At 45.0% G+C, this 26,078-nt stretch overlaps 1 protein-coding gene across 1 annotated transcript in view; it reads left to right on the forward strand.

Annotated features, from left to right (window-relative positions):
* Positions 1-26,078, forward strand: part of SNX29 (sorting nexin 29) — a 587,794-nt gene that overhangs the window by 468,444 nt on the left and 93,272 nt on the right. Inside the window, exon 18 of the mRNA XM_006894494.1 lies at positions 16,140-16,280. Within this exon, the coding sequence (XP_006894556.1) occupies positions 16,140-16,280 (141 nt within the window). The remainder of the gene's footprint in view (positions 1-16,139; positions 16,281-26,078) is intronic.

The following is a 26,078-nucleotide window of genomic DNA, read 5'->3' on the forward strand; positions in this document are numbered from 1 at the left end:
GAGAAGCAGAACGCAGAGATTGGCAGTTGACTTCCTGTTTCCAGAATGGCCTAGTGTTGCCCCTAGCAGCACTACCAACACTTGGTTCTCTGAGATCATGTCCTTCCAGAAATGTCCCCATTCCCTGAGAGCTGCTGGGAGAGGGCTCTTCTTCCCGAAAAGCTTGGAGACGCTGCCTCAGAAGAGGTGGAGTCAGGATGGAGTGTGGTGATGGAGCAGAGCCTGGCCTGGATCAAAGTCTCTACACTGAGGGCAGCTACGATTCCTTAATGGGCAATTAGCAGCAGCAGCAGCAGGGTGAGCAGTGTCATCTTTAATTACATTAGAAAGTGACACAGGAATGGCCATCCGCGCTGAACAGTTGCCTCCCCAGCCCATCTGGTGCTGCTGCCTGGGATAGTGCTCCTTCGCACAACCCCAGCTTGGAAGCCGCATGCTTGGAATTAATCCTTCTGAGCTTGAAACTCTCCCTTCAGGAAAGAACACCCAAGCCGTTGCTGTCGTCTGTCCCAGCTCACCGTGGCCTCCCAACCCGCTTGCCAAGGCTGTGAAGCTTTACAGGAGGAGTCGGCCTGCCTTCCTCTCTTGGAGCAGCTAGTGTGTTAGAACCACCAGTCTTTTGGCTGGCAGCCGGTGTGTTTCCACTGGGCCACCAGAGCTCCGTAAAACCATTTTTAAGTCAGGGAGCAGCCTTTTAGTCAGGATTTCTCAGAGTTGGGTCTAGTGTTTTTTCCAATGCCAAATTCTTGCTAATTTTCTTTCATTAAGCATATTTTCTTCGGCAAGGTCTTTAATATCATCAAAACTCAATACTATGGCGTAAATGTTTACTCTCAGGAATCCTTCATTGGGTTTCTGAGGCTGTAAATCTTTACAGGAAGAGGTGTTCATCTTTCTCCCTTGGAGCCACTGGTGGACTTGAACCCCTGACCTTTCAGTTAACAGCACAACACATAACACCCTCAGAGCACCTTGGTATAAGCAAGCAAAGTCGAAAACTCCTCGCAATGCTTTACCTTGAAAGGCTCTGTTCCTGCCTTCCCTCTACTTCTTTCATGGCCGCCTCCTACTCATCCTTCCAGGTCTAGCTCAGCCTCACCTCCTCCAGGAAGCTTTCCTTGATGACCTGCATACATACTCCAGGCTACTATCTCCTTGTCTCTTGTCCCATAGCCATAGCACTTCTTTCCCTGGGCAAGGGATCCTGTCTATTTGTCTGTCTGTCTGTATCTGTCTCACTGGTATCTAAACTTTAGAGCAGGAATAGCTTTTGCTAGGAATAGCTATCTTAATAAAATATTGGCATGCCTCTGGAAACTCTGAACTTTGACCAATGACAGTTATCAAAAGGCTTCAGGTCTTTTGTTCATAGGGTCGCCGAGTCATGTTCTGCTTGTCCACAATTAGCAACAATAAGCACACGTCTAGTTGTTGTTGATAGCCTTCGAGTTGAGCAAAACTCATAGCAACCCTGTGAACAAAAGGCCTGAAGCCCCTCTATAACTGTTGACATTTATCAAAGTTCAGAAGAGTTTCCAGAGAGAGGCATGTTGTTTAGGAGGTGGATGCCACTCCTGCTTCCAAACCTCTCATAGTATTTATGTGCTGTTGAGTCACCTGCGATGCACAGCGACCCTATGTACAGCAGCTCTGAACCCTTCCCTGTCCTGAGCCAGTCTCACTAATTCTGACACACCAACCCCTATCGCCCCAGTTACTGTATCAATCCATCTCATCCAGGGTCTCCCTCCTGTGCTGTTCCTTCACCCTGGCCACGTTCCCAAAGGTAGGGGTTGTAGTTGTTCTTATTCTACAGGAAAAAGAAAGCACATGGTGGGGGTGGGTGGGAAGAGGGGCCAAATGGAAACAAAAAAAAGCAGGTGGATAGCTTGGTAAACTATGCAAGGTCAGGGAGTGTCATGAATTGTGTCTTCTAAAATTATGTCCTGTAAATCCTAACCTCTGCTCCTGAGGTGGTAATCCTGGTTGGGAATGAGTTGTCTTTGTTATGTTAGTGAGGCAGGATGAGTGGAGGGATGTCTTGAGTCGGTCTCTTTACTAATATAAAGGAGGTCAAAGAAGTGAGTGAGTCAGCAGAGGTGGGGAAGAGAGATTCCAGGCCATGAGAGGATCAACCCAGGGAGTCAAGCACCATCCTTCAAAGTCAAGAGGAAGAGAAGGCCGGCTTTAGGTCCAGTTCCTTGAATCCAGGCTCTTAGTTTCCTAAACTGTGATAACTGGACAGTGACTAAAGATGACAGGAGAAAAATTGATGCCTTTGAACTGTTGGTGTTGGAGAAGAGTGCAGAATATCCCATGGACGGCCAAAAGAACAAACAGATACACCTTGGAGAAGGTGCATTCAGAGCGCTCCTTGAAGGCAAAGATGATGAAGCTTCATCTCGTGTACTTTGGTCATGTTACTAGGAGAGGCTATTTCTTGGAGAGGAGCATCACACTTGGGAAAGTGGAGGGTCGATGAAAGAGAGGAAGACCCTCAACCAAGCGGGTTGACATGGTTACTGCAGCAGTACGCTTGAGTGTTTCAGAGATTGTGAGGATGGCACAGGGTAGGACAGTTTGGGTCTTTCATTTATAGGGTCACTATGAGTTGTACTCTACTCAGTGGCACTTAACAGCAACAACAAACTGTTAGAAATTTTCTGTTTATTAAAACCACCCACTGTCGTCACCCTCTTTCTCTTCAACACGGCGGGCAAGTGGCAGATGCAAAGATGCAGATCTTTGTGAAGACCCTGACTGGCAAGACCATCAATCTTGAGGTTGAGCCTGGTGGTGACACCATCGAGAATGTCAAAGCCAAAATCCAAGACAGGAAGGGCATCCCTCCTGACCAGCAGCGTCTCATATTTGCGGGCAAACAGCTGGAGGATGGCCGTACAGACTACAACATCCAGAAGGAGTCCACCCTGCATCTGGTGCTGCGTCTGCATGGTGGCAGAAGCCTAACGGCCACAAGATGCTCTGTCACAAGTGTTATGCTCTCCTGCGTCCCCATGCTTTCAATTGCCACAAGAAGAAGTGTGAGCACACCAACAATCTGCGCTCCAAGAAGAAGGTCAAAGAAGAGCCCCTTCTTCACTGACTCCTTTGCCTCTTGCAGGTGGCCGCCTTCTGAGCCCCATGACCCTGGGCTCTCAAAACAAACAAACAAACAACCACCCACCCACCCACTACGAGTCATAGGGTCACTCAGTCATACCCTATTTGACAGCACCTGACCAAAAGAACAGTAACCAGAATTTGGTGGTTCAAACCCACCCAGTACTATCACAGACGGAGAGCCTGATGCTCTGCTTCTGTGAAGATTACAGTCAAGGTACCCAGCCCAGTGGGACTTTTCTGCTCTGTAAAGTGAGGGGTCACCAGGAGGCGGATGGTAGGGTAATAGCAGCAAATGGCCCTGGGCCCAGCTTCACAGAGGGAGCCCAGCTGGGGTCCTCAGCCAGGGGCAGGGCCTGTCTGCTCTCCCGGCCCCACTGCCCCTTGGGAGTCCTGTTCCCTGGTCTGTTCTACTTCTCATGTTCACTCTTAAGGTTTCCTGTGTGACAGAAATACTCCTTTTGATTTAAATGGATGTGGTCGTGCATTTCAACACTGTCAATATCTATTTTAACATTTCAGCATTGATGCAGTTCTATTTCGAGAGAAGAAGGGTGGATAAGCACTGTCTTCATTGTGCTGACCGGAAGTCCTGTGTACTCAAAAGCTGTTATTTCATTTTCTCATACCAAATGCACATTAAATAGAGAAATTGAAGTTGTGTACCTTGGATGGATTGATGCAGTGACTGGGGTAATGATGGTAGCTGTGTCAGAGACAGTAAGGTTGGCACAGGATAGAGCAGGTTGTAGGGCTGTTGTACCTGGGGTCGTTATGAGTCATAAGTGATGCAATGGCACATAACAACAAAAACAACCTTGGAAAACCATAAAACAAAAATCTGTCCACTTTCAGAAATCACCACTGTTACCATCTTGATTTTATCCTTCTTGGTCTTGCTCTCAAGGATTTCAATAATATAGATTCAATGTAGTCACCATAGAGATGTTTCTATTTCCCCAGAGAAGTAAAAGCTCTCCATGTGATTTCACTGCTACCAGTAAAGCACCTAGTTCTGAGCCAGCGAGCGTCAGGGGGTGCGCACGCCAGAAGGGTGCAGTGCGCATGCTCACGTATCCGGGCTGCACCAGGTGACTGCAGGGTGAGGTTGTGTTACCCGTTACACTCCCGATGCCTTGGAGCTCCAAGCAGCTTGATGGTCGGAAATCTGTGCCTTCAGAACGGCTCCAGCTGCTTCCCAGTTCCCCAGGGTTGTCATGTGTCCGCAGGGACCCACCTCTGCTGCTCACGTTCCCTGGTTCCCGATGCTGCCGCTTCTGCTGAACATGACCCTGGTTAGAATATCAGGCTCCTGCCCTCGGCTGCCCACGCTGGGACAGTGCAGCACTTTCTCCGCTTGCTGTCAGGACCCCAGTGTGACAATGGGGGGCCAGGCCTTGTGTCCCTTCAGCACGGCTGGACACCCAGTAACTGTCTCTCAAGGCTGCGCAAAATCAACTTGAATGGACAGCTCTGGTCACAGACCCATAGTGTTTAAAATATAAATCAATGTTCTGTCTTAGAATCTTCATTCATGTAAATAATCTCAGTGCAAGTGTGTCTAAAACACTGGTTTACACTGGGGCAGGGAGCTCCATTTTCTGCAACCTTTGCTCTCTGAGCCCTACGGACTGTAGGTGACAGTACTGCCCCTGAGCTGCCCCTGCTGTGTGTGGGTGACACACCTCCATTGTACACGTGCACGGTCACATAGTGTGTCACCACCACAGGGACCCTCAGAACTAATAAAGAGAGAGGCATGTCGACAAGCTATTCAATCCTGAGCATTCTATCTATCCATTTGTTCTCTTTAGAATTTATTTGACTGAATGTGGATTGACTGCTTCCTTTGTCCAGGGGCAGGGGACACTGCAGTAGACAGAGTCAAGCTGGCCCCTGTCTTCATGGAGCTCACTCTGTGGTGGAGATGGATGGACAGGTGGAGAGGCAGGTGTCTGCTGTGTCAGGTGGTGGGCGCTGGGAAGAGCATTGACCACTGAGCAGAAGCCGGAGGGGATGAGGCAGTAAACATCAAGAAGCCCACCCAGAAAGAACATTCCAGACAGAATAGGGGCACAGGCAGGGCCCTGCAGCCCCACCCTGTCATTATTCCAGGGTACCTTAACCATGGCTGTCTGCCTGAATTTCATTGACATCTTTCATATCTTCTCCTTGCCCTGGCAGCCTCAGCTGCCTTTCCAGAAACTTCTCTCTTGTCCTCTGCTCACATAATTGCAATGGTCGCCTTTCTGGAAAATACTCTCTTGTCTTGTGCTCCCCTCTGCCACAAAGTAGCCTTTCTAGAACATTCTCTCTTTTTTCTCTCCTCTCTGCCACAAGGCCGCCTTTCCAGAAAGTTTCCTTTTGTCATCCCATGTCTTCTTTGCCTCAGGGTTCCCTGTTCTTTATCCCAGAGTGGTTTCCCTTCCTGTTATTGGTTCATTTCAACTCCTTTCCCCCCCCTTTTAATTTGGCCCCATATCAAATATAGTGACCAGCCTCCAACCCCAAACCTAGCACAGCTGCAAGAACCTTGTCTCTTTCCTTCCTCCTCTTGTCTCAGTGGATATTGCCTCCTGCAGGGGTGTGGTGATTTGCATAAGCTCTGCTCTCTTCCCTGCGTCATCCTCATCACCTCTGACACACTGGAGTTCATTGCCACAGTTCCTGTGTCAATCCATCTCATTGAGGGCTGTCCTCTCTTTTGCTGACCTTCCATCTTTTCAGCCATGATTAATGTCCCTTTCCAAAGAATAGCCCCTCCTACCAACATGCTAAAAGTGTGTGAATTGAAGATTCACCATCTTTTCCTACAAGGAGCACTCTGGCTGCACTTTCTAAAAGATGTATCTGTTTGTTCTTTGGGCAGTCTGGGGGGATAGTCGGCACTCTCGGATTTGTCCTTCATAGGGTTGCTTTGACTTGGAGGCACCTACCAACAACTGCTCTGGTGGCCTAGTGGCAAAGATGCTCTGTGACACAGGGAGCTCTGGTGGCCTAGTAGCAAGCAGCTGTGCTGCAATCCTGAAGGCACGAGGTTTGAGGCCGTCAGCTGCTCGGTGGAGAAAGATGGGCAATTTCCTTCCATGTGATTAACTCCCTCTGAAAACCCACCAGAGGGTCAGCTTTGGGTCGATTCCGACTCTATGGTACTCAACAACAACAGCAACACTTGTTGCCTTCCCACCAGACCCTGAGCTCCAAGGGAACAGAGCCTGAGCCTGCTTGGTTTCCATAATGTTCCTAGCGCCTTGCCTTGAGCTTGATCCAGAAGGGTCATTCTGGCTACCCACAGACGGAGCAAACCCTTCTGGTTGGGAGCTGGAGGGCTGGGAGAAGGCAAAAACAGACTGGAGCAGGGTCTCAAGAGCACACATGTGAACCCAGCACCCACTTCTCATCACTTCTGAAAACCAGAAAATGTAAAATCTGTGGGCACGTTACTCTCAAGGTGAGGCTGGGGAAGCTACTTTCCAAGACACTGAGGTTAGTGTCAAATGTCCAGCTATAGCAGGGTTTGGGCAGGAGCTGGTATCTGAGTGTGTCTTCCATGGCCCCTTGCTGAGGGCCAGCCACGCCTGTGAGGCACAGTCACTGGCCCAGGTGGACCAGAGGCTGGACTCAGTCTCGCCCATTTCCAACCCACTCTTTCTCCATCCTTAGTCTTTCAAAGGTATGTGACTGTGCTGGGAATTCTTAGTAAATAATGCATTTCCTCTCTCACTAGCCGGGCTCATTTACATAACCCAGCCAACTGAAAACTCGGGTTGTGTTGTTGTTTTTTTCTTGGGCTAAGTTATTCATCTTCTTCTCAGCATTTGTCTGCAATAATATCAGTCCATCAGCATGGCCATACAGTAATTCAGGCATTTTGTTCAGGCAATGAAGACACTTATAGTTAATAACACATGAAGCCATTTCATTAAAAGCAAAGTTTTCTTAGGATACATTAATGCAGGCCATGAACCAAAACACAAATCATTTCATTCCTTGGCTATTAAGGGAGCAAAATGAATTAGGAAACCAAAGCCATTTTTAAAAGAATTTCTGTTACCCAAATGTCATCCGACTGGTTTGGGTATAACAGTCCCTCATAAAGATCATCGGCTGTGCTTGTTTTTTCTCTAAGATAGAGAAGGCACAGCATGGGCTTCTGGGATAATATGTCAGGTTAACTCAGCTTAGCTTCTTGCCTCTAGAGAAAGAAGGAGGAATTGAAAAGTGAGAAGTCGCCTTTTTTTTTTTTTTTTAAGGAAAAAAGCTGGCCGGTCGACTCACTGCAGAATCGCTAGGCATTCCATGCAGCAAAATGTCATGAAGATGGGTGGTTTAGGATTTTGTGCAAGGCAAAATGAGAAGCTAAGTGGTCGATCAGATAGTGAGACTCAGCATTGTCCCTCTTTGGAACTTAAGGAGGGCGTATCTGGCCCTTCAGAGTTATGCACTCTCAACTTCTAAAGATGGGGTTGGTGCAGAGGCTTCTGGGATGCATGCCCTCACTTATTATGGCATGGTGCCCATGTGTGCATTGTGTAGCAGGGTCTTCTGGTTCCACTTATCTAGCTTGGCTTCCTGCTTGGGATGGTGGGCTCTCAGGTGTGAGTAGTGTTTCCAAGCATTCTCCAGACTGGTTGGGACTGCTTTTACTTAAGGTTTTCAAGAAGCTAATTTATAGGGAACAATATTTTATCTCATGGGAAGGTTAGCAACCACCAAATGTTAAAGGCTGTTAGAGCTTAAGCCAATTACAGAATATTGGGAGGTGTTGGGAGTCAAGTTCCCAGGGAGTGTATGGGGTTTTGCAAAGGTATATAGGCTCTGTTAGGTAAAGGCAGCTCTCCTGTCCTTAACAGTAACATAAGCCCAAAGATGAATCCTAGTTCAAGGATTCAAGGCTTCCTCAATTCGTGAGGGCCCCGTGCACGTCCGAGGAGAAATGTGTTCTGTAGGGTTCTCCTGCTGATTTTGAGGGTGTGGATCATGAATCCTTTCTTTTCAAGACAACATTGTAGACGCAAAACTTCAAGCTAACAGCTGAGCACCTAACCATTGCCAGCACCTAGGGACACCCATCTTAGTTACTCGAGGTCACCATCACACGGTTTACGAGATAGCAAGACTTTAGAGGAAACCACTCAGACGTGTCTTCTCCACTGTCTGATGCACAGTCTCAAACAGATTGCCTAGACTCGAGGCTGATCCTCCAGTGGGTTTCCAAGACTGTATATATCACAACAAAGGAGATTGTCCATCTTTCTCCCTTGGAGTCACGGTGAATTCAAAATGCCAGAAAGACACCACCTTTAGGTTAACCGCACAACTCCCTACAGTCGAGGCCACTGGAATTCCCCATGACACCCAGTTGTTGTTGTGTACTGTCAGGTCAGGACTGGCTTGTAGCTAACCCTCTAGCAGCTTTTCAGAGGCCATAAATCGCATGAGAGGAGATTATTCATCCTTCTCCTGCAGAGTAGCTGGTGCATTCAAACTGTGTGCCTTTGGTATTGCAGCATAGCTTCTTACCATTAGGCCACCAGAAGAGCTCCCTTAGTCAATGGCTAATATTATTAGTCATGGCTAATATTAGCATCAGCCGTTGACTGTTCCAACATACATGAAAAAAATGGTTTAATTTCATGGTGCAGGAGTTTGGATAATTACAAAGCTCCATGGAGTTGGAAATAGAGCGGAAGCACTTGATTTCTGCTGAAGGAACCGAGCAGCCTGGTATTTTGTCTCCAAACCAGTTATATATAAAGGAGCATTTCTTTGTGAGCTTATCAACATTCATGTCAGCAGGCTTCTCTGGAAGGTCTGATCTTTGCACAAGTTTCCAGCATCCACCAAATACCTTCTATGAGGGCCTTTTAAAGTAGTGTCCTGGTCCAGGAACTTCTGTGCTGTATGACAGGGCTGCTTAGATGCTCCGGCCAGCTTGCAGCACAGTCAAAGCTAGAAGCCTGAAGATACACCCAGGTTTGGGTTTCGTGCTTGAAAACCCACCCAAAAAGGTCCCTTCATGAACTCTGCCATTTCTGTTGATGGGTTTTTGGAAGCAGAAGGGCTGCTTAACTGCCCAGCCCACAGACTGTGCGTTACGTTTGTGTTTCCCTGCCTGCCTAGCATTTGACAATTAATTAGGCATGGTAATTACCTGCTTTAATTTCGTGATTGCACATCCTATAATTACCCCTAATTCTGTAATAGGGTAGTTCATGTACACAAAGGCAGACGATGGCGAAGGTGATGGGGTTGCAATGTGAACAGCTGCCATCGCTCACTGCCTGCTCGGCGCTGGGCGAGGTGCAGCCGCTCACCACCACCCAGACTTGGAGTTAGCTCCATCTTACGGATGAAACAGCTGAGTTGTCAGCTGGAATATTATCGCCAGGACTGCAAGTGGAAAGGCCTCTCATGCGGCCTCAGAAGAGCCCAAGATTGAGCACTTCTTTGTCTGAGTAAGGGCTGGACCTATACTTGACCCAGTCTTCAACCAAATCTAGGGCTTGATTTTAACCTACTTAAATCAGACTCTTTAGTCAGTGTCTGTCTGTCTCTCCCTCTCTCTCCCACCCTTCTTCTTTCCCTCCTTCTTTCCCTTCCTCCCTCTCCCTCTCTCACTTCCGCTCCCTCTTCCTCTCTCTTTCTAAAAATCTAGGGCTTGATTTTAACTAAATCAGACTCTTTAGTCACCCTCCTGATAAGTCACGAAAATGTTCTCCTTTGTTTTCTTCTAGTAGCTCCATGGTTTTTCCTTTCCTATTTAGTTCAGTCTTTAGTCCCAGAGACCTGAATGAGTGCAGAGGCCAGACATGTGGATAGGGTGGTTGCCTGACTTGTAGTAGAAAATCCAAATGGGAAATAACCCAGGTGTTTATCCCACCAGAACAGATAAGTAAGTGATGGCACATTCACAGAATGGAGTACAGTGAAAAGGGGCAACTGAATGTTATGCGAAGCAACACGGGTCATCTAACTAACAAACTACTGAACAAAGAGTCTAGACATGGAGGATTACATTCTGGTGGAATAACACAGGGATGGTGCTCAGCATAATGGATCTCTTTCAGAGGAGAGCAGCTCTTAACTGGGAAGGGGCAGGAGGCAGCCATATGGCTGCCAGAAATGATCTAGTAGCTGCTCTTTTGCTGCTGTTGTTTAGAATATCTACAGTGAGACATATACTCCAATTGAATAGATCCTATAGGTACAATTCAATGACATTAATTATTTGAGTTGTATGACCATTCTCTCCTTCCTTCTCTCATCACTTCCTAAATTTCTCATCTAACCTTTTGAGTTGCAATTGTCGACTTGTCTCATATACCTACATCTTAAAAGAGCTTGTGGTAGAAGACAGACCTTTTTTATGACTTCAGCTAAACTATCATCTGGTTTTAAAAAGATTTCAGGGGATATTTTCAGTCTAAGGTCTAAATATTATCAAAATGCAGTAGTTTCAGGGGTTTATTCTGTCTTCCCCAGAAGTTGTTCTTAATCTTCAGAACTAAAATGTTCCTCTGAGGACCACCGCATTCAAGGTTTGTTCTGTTATCTGTTCGTAAGAGAACAGAGCCCCCTCCCCAACCTTCCCTTAACTCTCAGGTATTTTTTCCCTGCGAAAGAAAATCTCAGCCTTTGAACTTCCTCTTAAAACACTAAGCACTCAATAAATGTTAACATTAGTTCAACGTATTAGAGTATTTAAAGGTGCTCCCTCAAGGGAAGGATAATGGCACTCTGTCTCACATACTTGGGGCGTGTTTTTTAGGAGAGGCCAGGCAGTGGGGGGAAAGGACATCATGCCTGGAAACGTGGAGGGTCAGAGAAAGACAGGAGGACCCTCAGTGAGATGGATTGGCACAGTGGCTAGAGCAATGTGCTCGCTGGAGTGTATCAGGGACAGTGAGGATGGTGTAGGATGGGACAGGGCCCAGGTCTGCTGTTCGTAGGGTCCCTATGAGCCATGGTCAACTCAACATCACCTAACAACAGCAGAGTATTTTAAAGGAACCTTGGTAGCATGGTGGGTAATGTATTTGGTTACTAACAAAAAAAAAAAGGCTGATAGTTTGAATCCATTGGTGAATTCAAAGGTGAAAGATGGGTAGTCTCTTTTCATAAAAGATTTACTGTCTCAAAATCCCAGTAGAGGGTTTCTTTGGATCAGAACCAGCTTGACTGCTGTGGGTTCTCTCTCTCTTAAAACCGAGAAAAGACAATTCTTCTTGATTCCTGATTACAGATATTTTTTTCCTTTTGGCTGAGTCAAGGAAATTGGACTTAAAGTAGCTTTCTTATTGCTTATTTTGAAGGGAACTTGGTTCTACCCGAAGAGGTCAACTCTTTTTTATCTCTCTGAGGAATTATCTTTATGGCACCAGCGGAAGGAATTGGAACTTGTCAGACTTTATTTGAAGGGGGAGCCCATTAAAGTAAAAAAAAAAAAACAAAGATTCAAAACTAAACCAAAAAAAAAAAAAGGGAATGATTTTGAGCAAAAGCCCTTTCACTGCTTCAATAGAATAATTCCACAATCTGGTTAAGTACAATTCAAGGGCAACCTAATTTGCAGAAAACATTTCCCGAACGTGGAGCATGGTTGTGGAGGGTGGACTGCTAAAGGGATCTGGAGATTGTAACAGCGCTTGGTTTCCAAAAGGGAGAAGCATAAATGAGGGGGTACCTTTTGAGCATCTGGTACCTCGGCGATGATTCTGAAGACATGTGGTCGGTCCACAGGGCACAGAGGGAGGGAGCTTAAGTGGAGACCCTGCCCTGGCTGTTGCCCTTACTGCCGGCAGTGCTGCTGGGCTCCGCGGTGCCTCAGTTACCGCCGTGAGAGTAGGAGCAGAGCCTTAGGAATCAGGCAGACCTGGGTTCAAATCCTCTCCCTCAGCACCGGGAACAGAACCCCTGGTTGTGCAGTGGTTAAGGACTTGGTTGTTAAACCATAAAAACCAGGTCGGAGCCCATCGGCTGCTCACAGGAGAAGGATGTGGTGAGCTGTTTCCATGTAGATTACAGCTTAGAAGGCCTGTGGGAAACTCTGTTGTCTTGTAGGGTTGTGTGGTTGTGGTGGTTGTTGCTTTTCCAAGGTCGATGATGGCGGTGAAAACACTTGAGTGTTAACCAAAAGTGAGTGGTTTGTGGCCATGAATCTACTTCCATAAAAATGGCAGCTGTGGGAACTCTGAGCAGTTTCATGTGCTCTGCAGGGTCACTCTGAGTCATACCCAGCTCAATCTTCCCCCCAGCACCTGGGTGCTACAGTGATTGAAGCATTTGGCTACTAACTGAAAGGTTATTAGTTCTAAACCCACCAGCCTTTCTGTGGCAGAAAGATAGGGTAATCTGCTTCTGTATAGATTGCAGCCTTGGAAGTCTGTGAGGCCGTTCTCTGTCCATGGGGTTGCTGAGTCAGACTCTATTCAATGGCGGTGGCTTTGGGTTTTTTATTTATGGACTAACAAGTCTGGGCCTAAGTTCCTACCAGAGGTCTAAGATAGAGATGCGGATTTGGAGTTGTTGTCCTGAAAAATAAACCTTGTTTCAGGTTCAAAGGATGGTGAAGGGCCATAGTCACAGGAGTCTCACCAGTCTCTATCAGACATGTAAACCTGCCTTTATTTTATTTTTCAGTTCTAGTCCACTTTCCCCCTCACGCTACCTGGAATTTTCTTCTGTGATCCCTTTTAAAGTAGCAGCAATAGTAACCAGCCTCTTAAATGGTTTTTATGGAGGGGGGGAAGGTAGAATTTAAATTTATCATTCTTATTAGGGATATATGTTTTTGTCTGTATGTTACAGAATTTTTTGAGACACACATTGATGCTCATTGATTGAAAATGAGAATTGCTCTTTATCTTGAAGTCTTTGGAGCTGTTTTGTTGGTTTTTGTTTAAAGATACACTAAGTTTTGTTCATGTGATGGCACTCAATGTGGAGCTGTTCTGGTGAAATTCTTTGCACACTCACCTGTCTTCTGCTTCCTTATTTTTCCTTACAATATCACTTTTGTGTGTCCCAGAAGGTTCAGGGTCTATAAAAAGCTGATGGGACATGTTGCATCCACTCAGTGTGATGAGAGCCACAACTGGATTAAAACAAAGATGTTTTATACCCCACGTGTGTTTATCCTATAAGGATGTGACCATTCGTTCAGTCAGTTGTACCATTTTAAGGCCAAGATCTTACCCTTCCTCCCCTTTTTCCTCCTCCTGGTAGAGTTCTGCCTCATCATATGATCTGTGTGGTCCCAGACATAACTAAAGCATGCAGGGATACTCTCCCTTCCACCATCTGGGTGGGTATCAGCTTCATTTAAGGAACAAGCAGACAGTGGCTAGAGAGATTGCATAATGTGTCCATCTAACACCTAAGTTTGTGTTCCCCATCCATGATTCCCCCAGAATTATCCAGGAAGAATTATCCCCCAGATTATCCAGGAAGTTTTAGAACAATATGGATTCCTAGGTCCTAGGTGGTCAGTGCAGCCAGCTCTGGGGCCAGTGATATTTGAAAAGCATGACCCTCTCCACAATGGGTCTCCAACATGTCAGTGGGAACTAGCAGTAACATGGATCCCCTGAATACCTAGATCAAGGATTATGGCAATTTCTCCCCCCTACCCCCCCAAAGGACTACACAGTAAATATTTAAGGTTTTGCAGATTATATTATCTCTGCCACAGTGATTCAACTTCTCTGTTTGAGTTGAAAAGCAACTTAGCATGAAAGCATCACCTCATGATCACAGAGTGGCTGCTGGAGCTCCAGTCATCACATCTGTGTTTGAGAAAGAAAGAAAAAGGAAGGGAGAAGAGCAAAAAGGCACTTAATGGCTATATCAGATCTCTCTAATTCTCTGTTAAAAGCCTCAAACAGTGATTGTGGCTTATATCTCATCAATAATTCTCTGCAAGGGATACCTAAAGCTATAAGATTTATTTGATTTTATGAGTGAGAACAATATCCCTAGGGATATTGGTGGGACGTGGATCCTGCTTAGGCAGGTAGCATGTGCTGTCACTGTCATTGCTGTTAGGTGCCTTCAAGTCAAGTACAAGTCATAGTAACCCTATGAACGACAAATCTAAACAACAGACCGGTTCTGTTCTGCGCCATCCTCATCATCTCTGACACACTTGAGCCCATTTCTGTAGCCACTGTCAGTCCGTCTTGTTGAGGGTCTTCCTCTCCTTTGCTGACCTTCCACCTTTTATACATGATGTCCTTCTCCTCTCCTAACCACATGCTCAAGGTGTGTGAGACAAAGCTATGTTATCCTTGTCTCCAAGGAATACTCTGACTACACTTTTTAAAGACATACTGTTTGTTCTTTTGGCAGTCCATGGGACATTTAGTACTCTTCTCCAACACCATTGCTCAAGGGCATCAATTCTTCTTCTGTCATCTTTACTCATTGTTAAGCTTTCCATATATACAGCAAGTGACAGAAAAGACCATGGACTGAATCAGGTGCACCTTAGTTTTCAGATTTATATTCTTGCTCTTCAGTAATTTGTAGAGGTTCCTGACAGCATCTTTGCCCAGTATCCTGACTGCTGGTACCAAAGGTATTGATTGTGGCTTCAAGAAAAAGAAAATAGTTGACAATTTCAATCTTTTCTCCATCTATTATGATGCTACCAATTGGTCCAGAGGTGAGTGGTGCTGTCACTGCGAGATAATCAAAGAGTGTCCTAATATACTACACTCAAGCTCCTTATTCTCTCCCATTTTGTGCTACTGAGTCTTCATAACTGAGAGATTGTAGAGACCAGGAAAGCCCACAGTCCCAGTTCTCCATTACCAACCAGATGCCTTGCCTTGTTCTAGATAGCTTGGTAATTTAGCTATCTTCAGATGCCTTCAATCTGGAGACACCAGATACCTTTTCATGAGATCTGAGTCACACAAGCTTTTTCCATGGCTGTCCTACAATTCCGTTTTCTTAACTATACAAAAACTCTTAAGTCTTTGTTGCAAAGACCACCAATGTGTCATAAATTCCCTCATCTTACCTTTACTGTGGAAGCTGACATTGCTCTTTTCAAACTTCTCCACATTGGGTTAGACTCATCCCTCAGGCCAATGGATTTCATGTGATATCTGCTATCCAGTGTATTTCCTGTCCTTCTCAGCCTAGGTGCTTCTAAAAACTTGATTGGTCTTCTGTTTTTTCCATCTAATTATCTGTTAGCCAAAATTCTTTGGCAAAAATCTTCATTACTTTATCCTGTTCACAAGAATATTGTGAGATGCCCTGGAAATCACCTTATTACTTGAGTTCTAATACACAGTGCCTGTGTTTGGGTGTTGGGTGGTTTTCATGGGTGAGCATGATTGCTAACAATGTATTATTGGTTTAATATATTTATGTGAAAAATTACTAAAATGCATCTCTGAGGTTAGTTTACCTTTAATCTCTACTGAAAGCAGGAAAAGGAATATATAGCATCTTGGCCGACTGTTGGTGTCATTCTTTCACATGTCTGTCTACTGAAAGCAGGAAAAGGAATATATAGCATCTTGGCCAACTGTTGGTGTCATTCTTTCACATGTCTGTCTGTCCAGTCAGTAGCCACAGCTCTTCGTGTTGGGTACAGACCATGCCAAGCTCCTTGCTTTCATGGAGCAGATTTGCATTGGTGGAGTGTTGCCAACATCTTGCCCCTTTGTAACGGCTTGGTTTTCTTTTTTCTTAAACATTACCTTAATAATATTTCATTGTGCTTTTGGAGAAAGTTTACATAGCAGTTTCATTTCCCCATCCAGCAGTTTCTACATGACTTGTCCAATGACATTGGCTTCATTCCTTACAATGTGTGAATATTCTCCTGCTCTGTCTCCATTAATCTAGTTTCCCTGCTCCTTACCTTCTTATCTTTATTTTAAAGTAGTTGTTGACTGTTTGGTCTCACACAGTCGACTTCATGAAGGCACACAGTAATTATACCGTGTGATGAGTGTTTTAAGAGAAGTTTATGCTCTCTCTCTTTGCTTTCTGGACAGGTCTACATCCGGATAAAGGATGACGAATGGAATGTCTATCGGCGCTATACGGAATTCAGAAGTTTGCACCACAAGCTACAGAACAAGTATCCTCAAGTGAGGGCCTACAACTTCCCACCCAAGAAGGCCATTGGAAACAAGGTACTATGCCCAGAAAGGCGCAGATGCCTTCTTGTTTGTGCTGATAATCGGGACACACTGTTTATTCCTTTTCAGTTTATTACTCCAGCAAAATGCTGAAAGTTGTGGGTAGTCTAAGAGAAAAGGGAACTCTGATGGTCTAGTGGTAAGAGGCTGCAATCCCAAAGGACACAGTTCAGATCCACCAGCTGCTCTGTAGAAGAAGGTTAGACAGTCTTTTCCCATGCAGTTTACTGCCTCTGAAAGCCCACTGGAGGGTCAACTTTGGGTCAATTCTGACTTGGTGGCACACAAAAACAACAAGAAGAAAAAAGTAGAAAAAAAGAAAATAGTTACTCGTAGTTCTACCACCCAAAGACATTTGCATTATGGTTTGCTTGTGATTCTCCGGGGCAAAGGTTGGCAGATGTTTTCTATGAAGGACCAATGAGTGTGTGTTTTGGGCTCGGCAGGCCATCCCCATTCTGCTGGGACTCCTCATTTATGATGATGATGATGATGATGATGTACTGTCAAATTGGATCTGACTGGTACCGGAGGAGATTGTCCCTCCTTCTCCAGCAGAACATCTGGTGGATTTGAACTGCGCACCTCTGGGATTGCAGTGCAGCTTCTTGCCACTAGGCCACCAGAGCTCCCTTGGACTCCTCATTTCTGTGGTGAGATGAGCCTGTGCCTAGGGACACCTCACTCACAGGATCGGGACAGCTGCATTTGATCTGTAGGATGTAGTTAGGAAAACTCACTCTGGATGTACTGTTTGGCTTTTATCCCCTTTACTTTTCATCTATAGCCATCTTGGTTTTGTATAGGCTGGGAATATTAGGTTATTTCCCAAGTTAGAGTATTTTGCAGAATTCCTTGTATCTGATTAGAGAGGTACTTCCCTTGTGAACCGTAATCATTCAAAACGTTGTGGTTTGTTTCTATGCTTAGGTGCTGCTGCTATAGCAGAAATACTACATGTGTGTGGCTTTAACAAACAAGACCTTTCTGCTTATTTGTCACAGTTTCAGAGGCTTGAAGTCTGACTTCAGGATGCCTGATCTAGGGGAATGCTCTCCGTTATTTAGGAAGGTCCTCGTCTCTTCTGTGCCATGTTTATGGATTGATACCTCTTTTCTTCCCTCTCTACTATTTGCTTGTTTCATCTCTTTTATATTTCAAAGGGGCACTCTGGTGGCCTTGTCTGTAGGGAGTTGCACTGCTGAACCCAAGGCCACACCTCTCTGGTTGTTAGAACCCAACATTGTCTCTGAGGGAGAAAAACGAGCAGTCTCTCAGGCGATTCAGAGCCGCTGAAACTCAACGAAGGATCAGCTATGAGTCAGTTCTAACTTGAGGGCAAGGAATTTGAGTTTTGATATCTCAAAATATGTGGCAAGGATTTCAAAGCTCCATCTCTTGTACTTTGGGTGTGTTGCCAAGAGAGACCAGTCCTGGAGAAGGACATCGTGCTTGGAAGGGTAGGGAGTCAGCAAAGGAGAGGAAGACCGTAGACAAGATGGATTAACACCGTGACTGTGGCAATGGGGCACGTGTGTCAGAGACAGTGAGGTTGGTTTACAGGGCAAGATTCAGAGCCATTGTTCATAGGGTCTTATGAGTCATGACTCAAAGGCACGTAACAGTAACAGTCTTGTCCATTAAAATAACAGACTACCCATTCCCAAATGGGACTAAAACCACTTCCATAGAGGTCAAACTCAGCTCATATTTGGGGAGGATATAATTCAAGCTATATGTCCACTCAGGAACCCTGGCACAAGAAGGTATCACCCTTGCTCCTTGGTTAGTGTCCCCCCTCATGCCCCAGGCACTCTGAGGTTGTCGTCTGGCAGGGTACTGAAGGAGATAGGCCTTAGTCTGGGTCCAGTGAGGGTCTTGGGGCATTGCCAGCTTTCACTTGTTGGTATTTGCTTACAGCAACAGTCGTCCCTCTGTGCTGCATATGACATCCTGTGGATATTGAGAATTCTTGGCTCTAGGCCCTGAACCCCAAAGGACTTAGCTCATTGGTCCAGACTGAGGCCTGAGCATTGCCTTTACAAGCTCCCTGGGTGATGCTAATATGCAGCCAGGGTGGAGAAGCACTGGCTTAAAGTCAGCTAGAAAGCACAAGACTTTGACAATTTCAGTACATGAAATAGAGACAGTTCAGTCAGGTGAGGTCAAGTCGTGGCATTTCTCAGGACAAGTGGATAGTTGGAGGTTGTATTAAAAGGGATCCCTCTACTGTGGGTGCGTCTCACAGTGAAGGCTGAGAACCAGCAGCATCAGTATCATCTCCTAGCATGTTAGAAACACATGTTCTTAAAAAAAGATTTTAAAGGCAAACCTATCGAGCAATTCTGCTCTGCATTGGTGGGATTAGGAGTCAGAATCGACTTGTTGCCACCTAATACCACCCCCACAGAGAGACACACACAGATATATAGATATAGATATATAAAAGATACAACTATAGTATGCTGTCAATGATTAAAAATTAAGATGAAATTTCCCTACTGAAAAATAACAAGTTTTAAAGCTGAGCTTATTAATGTGCCTGAAGCATGGTAATAATTAGAAAACTTCAAATGCGAATAAAACCTCCGCGGTCATGTTGGTTCTAACCCATAGTGACTCCTTGAGGCTTCCGAGGCCGTAAATCTTTACAGGAGGAGACTGCCGTCTTTCCCCTCAGAGCACCGAGGGAATTTGAACTCCTGGCTTCAGGGTTAGCAGTGTGACATGTTACACATCACTTCCTTTTAGCTATATTCTTTTGTTCCTTTTAAAATTTTTGCAATCAGTGTATGCTATTCACCAAATCTGTAATGTTTAGTTGGATGCTCCCCACCACTTATAAAAAGAAGAAACACAGAAGGAAAGAAATGTGCATTCTTGAATCCCACTAATAAGCCAGGGCAGAGCCCAGCAGTCTCGGTTTACCAGAGTCCCCGGATAGAGGGTGGGGTGGTCACCACAAACAGCTTTCCTTGAGCTGAATTTCCAGGTTTCTTCCCTGCAGAAGCACTTCCGTCAAAAGCCCTTTATCTTTATTTTCCAAAACCAGAGAGAGTTCCCATCAGTCTACACCCCACCCCTCCACCATCAGGGACTTGCACGGTGGGAATTACTACTGCTGACAGTTAATGTTGACCCTTAGTTACATCTACTTGTTCATAGTTCTCTTGTGTTGAAACCAGATTAGAAATCTTCTCACATCAAGTTCTGCGGGGCTTTAATTTAAGCCATTACAAAGCAGGTTTGTCATAGGCTTAGAATAGATCTGTCATTCACTTTTGTGTTAAAGAAAGATGGATTTTATCCCATCGTTAAGCATGGTAGACTTTGTAAAATGCAGCATTTATATACATTGACAAGTAAAAGAATGCCGTAAAATTATTTTAACTTAATTACTTTATCCTAATAACTTCTAGGCTTCTTAAAAATCTGGGTATCTAACCAGAATGACTTAAAATATCACTTATAAAAATCTGCTTAAACAACATACAGATAATCCCAGATTTATAGACTACTTTTTTAATAGGTTTCATTATTACTGCCATTATCATTAATAAATCATTATCTTTATAAATCATAGCATTGGACATCTATCTGCCAGTTAACATCAGCAAATTATGTATTGCAGTATTATACCTACTATTAACGATAAGATGTAGGAAAGTGATCACTAGTGTAATTCATTGTAGATTATGTCATGAGCTCGGGACCTCCCATCGAGATATGTGATTGGAGAAAATGTTGTTCTGAAGTGGCCTTCCCTTCACACTCCTTTCCTCTTGACCTTGACCTGTCACCAGTTTGCTGAGGGGAGCTGATACAACACAAGGCTAAGCTGGGGGTTTTCAGATCGTGAAATGACTCCCATTGTGTATTAGTTTCCTGCTACTGCTATAACAAATGACAATGAATTTAGTGACTTAAAATACCATAAATTTATTCTCGTACAGTTTTGAAGGTGGGGAGTTCAAAGTGAGGACAAGGATTCCCTCAGGAAGCTTTAGAAGAGAAGGCATTTCCTTGTCTTTGCGGCTTCTGGAGGCTTCATACATTCTCACGGCTGTCTTTTATCTTCAAAGCCAATGATCATTTCATTCCAGCTTCCATTGTCCCATCTCCTCTGACTCTCTTACTCTCTTTCTTCTCTCTTACAAGGACCTTGTGATTATATAGAGTCCATTTGGGGAATCCACAATCATTTCTCCATCTCAAGATCCTGAATTTAATCGTGTCTTTGGCTGTGCACAGTGAAGTACTCACAGGTTCTTGGACTTAGGTCATGATTTCTTTGACGAACCATTCTTTAACCTTCTATGCCTACCTGCAAATGAACACACTGAGAATTAACAGATGTCATCTTGGCGAGCTGGCCTAGTGATGGTCTGTAACCGGAAGCACCATCCTGCTCTGTACAGTCTCCCCCTGTGACTGTGGAACCTGGCAGCTCACATCTGCTCCTGCTAGCCTGTCTGCTCTTTAACTTTTAAAGGCCTGGCAGGGCAGTGAGAGTTCTGAGATTTCCTCCTTCCCCTCACTTTCGGCTGACTAAGATATATCTACTTCCCTTACACTTTGACAGCTGCCCAGGACAGATCTGAGGGAACTTTCTGACTTTCAAGGGCAAATGGAGTCAGAAGCCAAGACCCTCCACGCTCGGTAGAGGCTAATGATGACCGCCAGTCAGAGATGAGCCTGTATTGGGCCTTATAGTACAGGATACCTGCTTGCTACCTTGAGGGCAAAATTCCTAGCCAGCTTTGATTGTAAATCCACCCAGAAAAATCAACCACCTCAGAATGTTTTCTTCAGTCGGGTCACTTGACAAGTGACATGGACCATTAGGACCATTCGGAGTGCAATCAAAAGAACATATCTTTAGGGTGATTATATAATTTATGCCTTATTACACGAAGCCAGGATCATTCAGTGATTTACCTTAGAATCCCCAGATCTGGCCACTGTTCAAAATATAGTCAATTGATAAAATCTTTTTCTGTTCGTTAGATGAGTGTTTATCTAGCCTTAATTTGTGGAGTCTCTGAGTACAAATTGGTTAACGTGCCTGGCTACTAACCAAAAGATTGGAGGTTCAATTCCGCCTCGATGTGCCTCAGAAGGGCCTGGTGATCTATTTTTCAAGAGAAAGCTATTGGAAACAGTGTGGAGCACAGCTCTGCTCTAACTCACATGGGTTACCAGGAGTTAGAGTTGACCTACTGGCAACTGATGAGTCTAAATTTTTAGATTTGTCTCTACAATGACAGTGCAGGATAAAAATGTGAGTGTTAAGTCAACCACAGTTTGAAATGGTATTTGTCTGTGTAAATTATTTCTTCTGACTGCCTCAGTAAACAGTGTTTGTTGGGGGCAGGGGGTCATGCGCTGTTGAGCCATTTCTAACTCCCAGGGGGCCTATCGAACAGCACAGACCTGCCCCATAGGGTTTCCTACAGCTGTGATGTTTACAGAAGCAGATAGCCTGACTTTTTCTCCGTGGAGCCTCTGGTGGATTTGAACCATCAGTTGGCTTTTCTCAGTTAGCACTGAACACTTAGCAATTGCACCTCTCGACCTCCTTGCATGCGTGTAACTGTTAATACACAGAATACTCAGTGATTGCTGGAGAGACCTCCCTGGCTCATGGACCATATAAAATTAGCTCATGTGCTTATCAGTCCATTATGTGAAAATTATTCCGTTGTTTTGGTTCAATTAGGAGCTCTGGTGGTACAATGATTAAGCACTTGGCTGCTAGTAAAAGGTGAGTTCGTGTGAGCCCATGGGCTCTTCCATAGGAGAAATATAATATTTGCTCCCATAAAGGTTACGACCTAGGAAACCCAACAGAGCACTTCTGCTCTGTCACATCAGGAGGTCACTTGGAGCCAGAATCAACTCAACAGCACCCACCCACAGAAGTCATATATTAGTACCTTAACTTGTAGATATTATGTCAGACTTGTAGTAGTCAGGATAGGTCTGGTTAAGCTGAGGTAACAAGTAACTCCAAGATCTTGGTGGCTGAGCCAACAAACACGCACTTTTGCTCAATCTCCACGTTCACCATGGGTTGGCTGATGCTCTGCTCTGTGGGGACAGTTAGGGCTTTAGTGCTGGAGGCTCCTTCATGATGCAGATCTTGGTTCAGGATTGCTGCAGCTGCAGTAAATGACAGCGGCAGATCAGATAGTGCTTTTAGTCCTGTACCTGGAATTACAAATCACACATGTGACTTCATTCATGACACTGGACAGAGCAAGATGCATGGCCATTTCAGACATCAAAGAGGCAAAAAAACCTGCTCTTACCATGTGCTTAACAAGAGCCATTGTGACCGTCATAAAGGGTAGGGGGAGTGCTCTCCGAGGCCACATTACTGACTGTTGTTCTTCTTGTTGCCAGTTGCCATCAAGTTGCCTGTGACTCATAGTGACCCTCGGAACAACAGATCGTAACCTTGCCCTCCCCTGTCTCCTCCCCACTGCCTCTGATATGTGCAAGCCCACTGTGGTAGCCACTGTGTTACTCTATCTTGTTGAAGGTTTTCCTCTTTTTTTCTCTCTCTCTTTTTTTTAAACGTTATTGTCTTTATTATTGATATTTTAACAGACGTTTACAAAAACTTGGATTTCCATTCATTCATTGTTGCACATTTTCCTTCTGATCCCCTCCCCAGTTTGCTTTTCTCTTTAAAAACATTCTTTCAAAAAAGATTGTTGCAAAATTTCTTCCCTCTCCCCTGCTCCCAGTCCACTTTGCTTCCCTTATTCTGGACTGTTGTCATACAAATAATACCTAATCGTGTATTTCCTTTAGACAGTTCTTCCCCGATCTATTTCAAGGCAGTGTTCATTATTTATCCCCTCTTGTCTTAGTTCCCCTCAACCCCCATGTTAGTCCTATTTTATAACAGTGGCATTATGCAGTATTTGTCCTTTTGTGACTGAGATATTTCACTCAGCATAATGTCCACCTGGGCCAACCATTTTGTATATGATGAGTTCCTTGTTTTTCAATGCAGCGTAGTATTCCATTGTGTGAATATACCACAGCTTCTCTATCCATTCACTTGTTGATGGGCATTTGGATTGTTTCCATCTCTTGCTATTGTGAACAACACAGCAATAAACATGGGTGTGCATATATATGTTTGGGTGGCAGTTCTGGGTTTTTTAGTGTATATTCCCAGTAGTGCGATTGCTAAGTCAAATGGTATCTCTATTTCCAACTTTTTGAGAAATTGCCATACTGCCTTCCATAGTGGTTACACCATTTTACACTCCCACCAGCAGTCAATAAGGGTTCCAGTTTCTCCACAGCCTCACCAGCGTTTGTTGTTTGTCCCTCTTTCTCTGACCCTCTACCTTTTCCAAGGACTGGATCTTCCTGACAACATGCCCGAAGTATGTGTGACAAAGTGTCACCATCCCTTCCTCTAAGGAGCGTCTTTGTGGCACTTCCTCCAAAATAGACTTGTTTGTTCTTTTGGCAGTCCCTCGGGTATCCAGTGTTCTTCTCCAACACCACAATTCAATGGCAACAATTCTTCTGTGATATTTGTTCATTGTCCAACTTTCTGATACATAGAAAGTAATTTAAAAGACTTCATTACTGAGTAGGATCAAGACAATAAAGAAACACAGTCCCAACATCACTGCTACCATGCCAAGACCCATGGGCTCTGAATGACCAACCGTCCCAGCTTGTCCTTTACCCTCCATGCCTAGACTACTGTCCTCTCTGGGCTGGCTTTCAGTGACTATCTTTCTCCATTCTTGCCTTCCTATCATTTGCTCTCTTCTACATTGTAGCCAGAGAGGGGTTTGTACAGTCCAAGTCAGATGGTGCCTCTGTGGATCAGAACTCTGCAGAAGCATTCATAGCATTAGGCCTGGGAGTCTTTACTCTGGCCTGAGAGTGCACAGAACAAGCACACAGTGGTCTACAGTGACCTCACCCACTGCTCTGAGCACCTTCCGTCTGCACGGACACAGAGCTCACAAGGCAGGCGTGGCTCTTTTCCTCTCCCCCAGCTCCCGGATGGTACCTGCTCCATCAGAAAGACTCAGGGTCCAGATTTATGAATGAAGAATGAATGAATGAAGAATGAATGAATGAATGAAAAGAAATGGCAGTGCTTCCTTTTCCTCTTCTTTTTCATTTTTCTGTGTCTCGGCCCACATTCAGAACCTCTAAACTCCAAAGGTGAGAATAAAAACTTTGAAGGTGACTTGGGAGGTGGTTCGCATTCTACTTTTGGCTGAATATTTTCCACAGCATGGGCGGGAGGCCAAGGCAGCCTTTGGAATAAATAAAGCTGTTTCCTAACAGGCCCGTGGAGCTGCTGGGCAGGCTCTCTGTCCACATAGACTGTGCTGGCATGTGGGCTGCAGGAGCCGACCCATCTTCTATGATGTTAAAAAAACCCCAAAACCCAAACAAGCAAAACCAGCCATAAAATATCTCAAAGTTATTGCCACCAACTCATTGACTTTGCAGTGGATTTTCAGGAAGCTGTAAATCACATGGGAGTAAAGACAACTCCTCTTTCTCTCTCGGAGCTGCTGGTGGATTCGAACCCCCAGAGACGCCAAGCCTTTGGGTCAGCAGCACAACTCCTTACGGAATTTGCCACCAGAGATGACATTATTGTTCAGTGAGCAAATGAGAATCGAGAGACTTCCTTTCCTTCTTAGAAAAATAGGTGCAGTCTCTGAAAGTTCATTTGGCATTGAGGCAAGGCAGATCACTTCCCCCAGAGCTGTGGATAATTCAACTTGTTGAATAAATTATGGATTAAATTCTCATTAAAATCCTGTACATCAGTGTGTGGTAAGGCAGAGCTGTGGTGCTTACTGACCTGTGGAAAGCTCTTCTGCTGCTTCTTGGGAAGAACATATCTAAATGCAGCCTTGAGAAGCCAGGGGAGTGGTGGACAAGAGCAGGCATCTAGCAGAAGGTGGGCGCTGATCGACTCTTCATTGAGGTTTCCAGCCTCTGCCCACAGGAAATGCAATCTGTGCTACTATCATTATGTGCCTTCGAGTCTGTTCTGATTCCTGTGACCCCCTATCTAATAGGATGAAAGTGTACCAGCCCTGCACCAGCCTCATTGTTGTTGCTTTGTTTGAGCTCATTGTTGTCAATCCATCTCATCAAGCATCTTCCACCTTTTGGCTGACTCTGTGCTTTATGAAGTTTGGTGTCCTTCTCTTGGGACTGTCCCCTCCTGATAACATATCCAAAATACGGGAGCCAAGGTCTCACCATCCTCGCTTTGTTCATTCTTCTGGTAGCCCGTGGTATATTCAATGTTCTTCTTTATCATCATCACCATCGTTTAAAGGCATCAGTTCTTCTTCACTCTTCCTTAATCCTTGCCCAGCTTTCAGCACGCAGAGAAAATGAAGAGACGGAGAATTTGGTCTAGTGGAGAGGGTGAGTAACTCCGTTCTCAGAGTCTTGCCTGTGAGTTAGAGACAGGCCCGAGTGCAGATGGAGACGAGAGTGGAGGAGAAGCTAGGCCAGCTTCCTGCCTTCGGTGAGTTGCTTCCAGGGCCAAGAGGGCTTCCTGGCAATACATCACACAAGTAGGAAGACAGGGTCAATTCCAGGAGGTCCTCTCCTTTCATGTATCTTACATTTTCTAGACACCTGATGTTCATTTTCTGTATCTGCCATAGCAAATATACACACACACTCACACTCACACTCACACTCTCTCTCTCTGGTCTTGGTTTCCCTCCCTCTCTGCCTCTCCCCCTCTCTCCCGCCCTCCTTCCCTCTCCC

Source organism: Elephantulus edwardii, unplaced genomic scaffold (genome assembly GCF_000299155.1).
Source record: "Elephantulus edwardii isolate Elephantulus edwardi_28Jun2011 unplaced genomic scaffold, EleEdw1.0 scaffold00145, whole genome shotgun sequence".
NCBI lineage: Eukaryota > Metazoa > Chordata > Mammalia > Macroscelidea > Macroscelididae > Elephantulus > Elephantulus edwardii.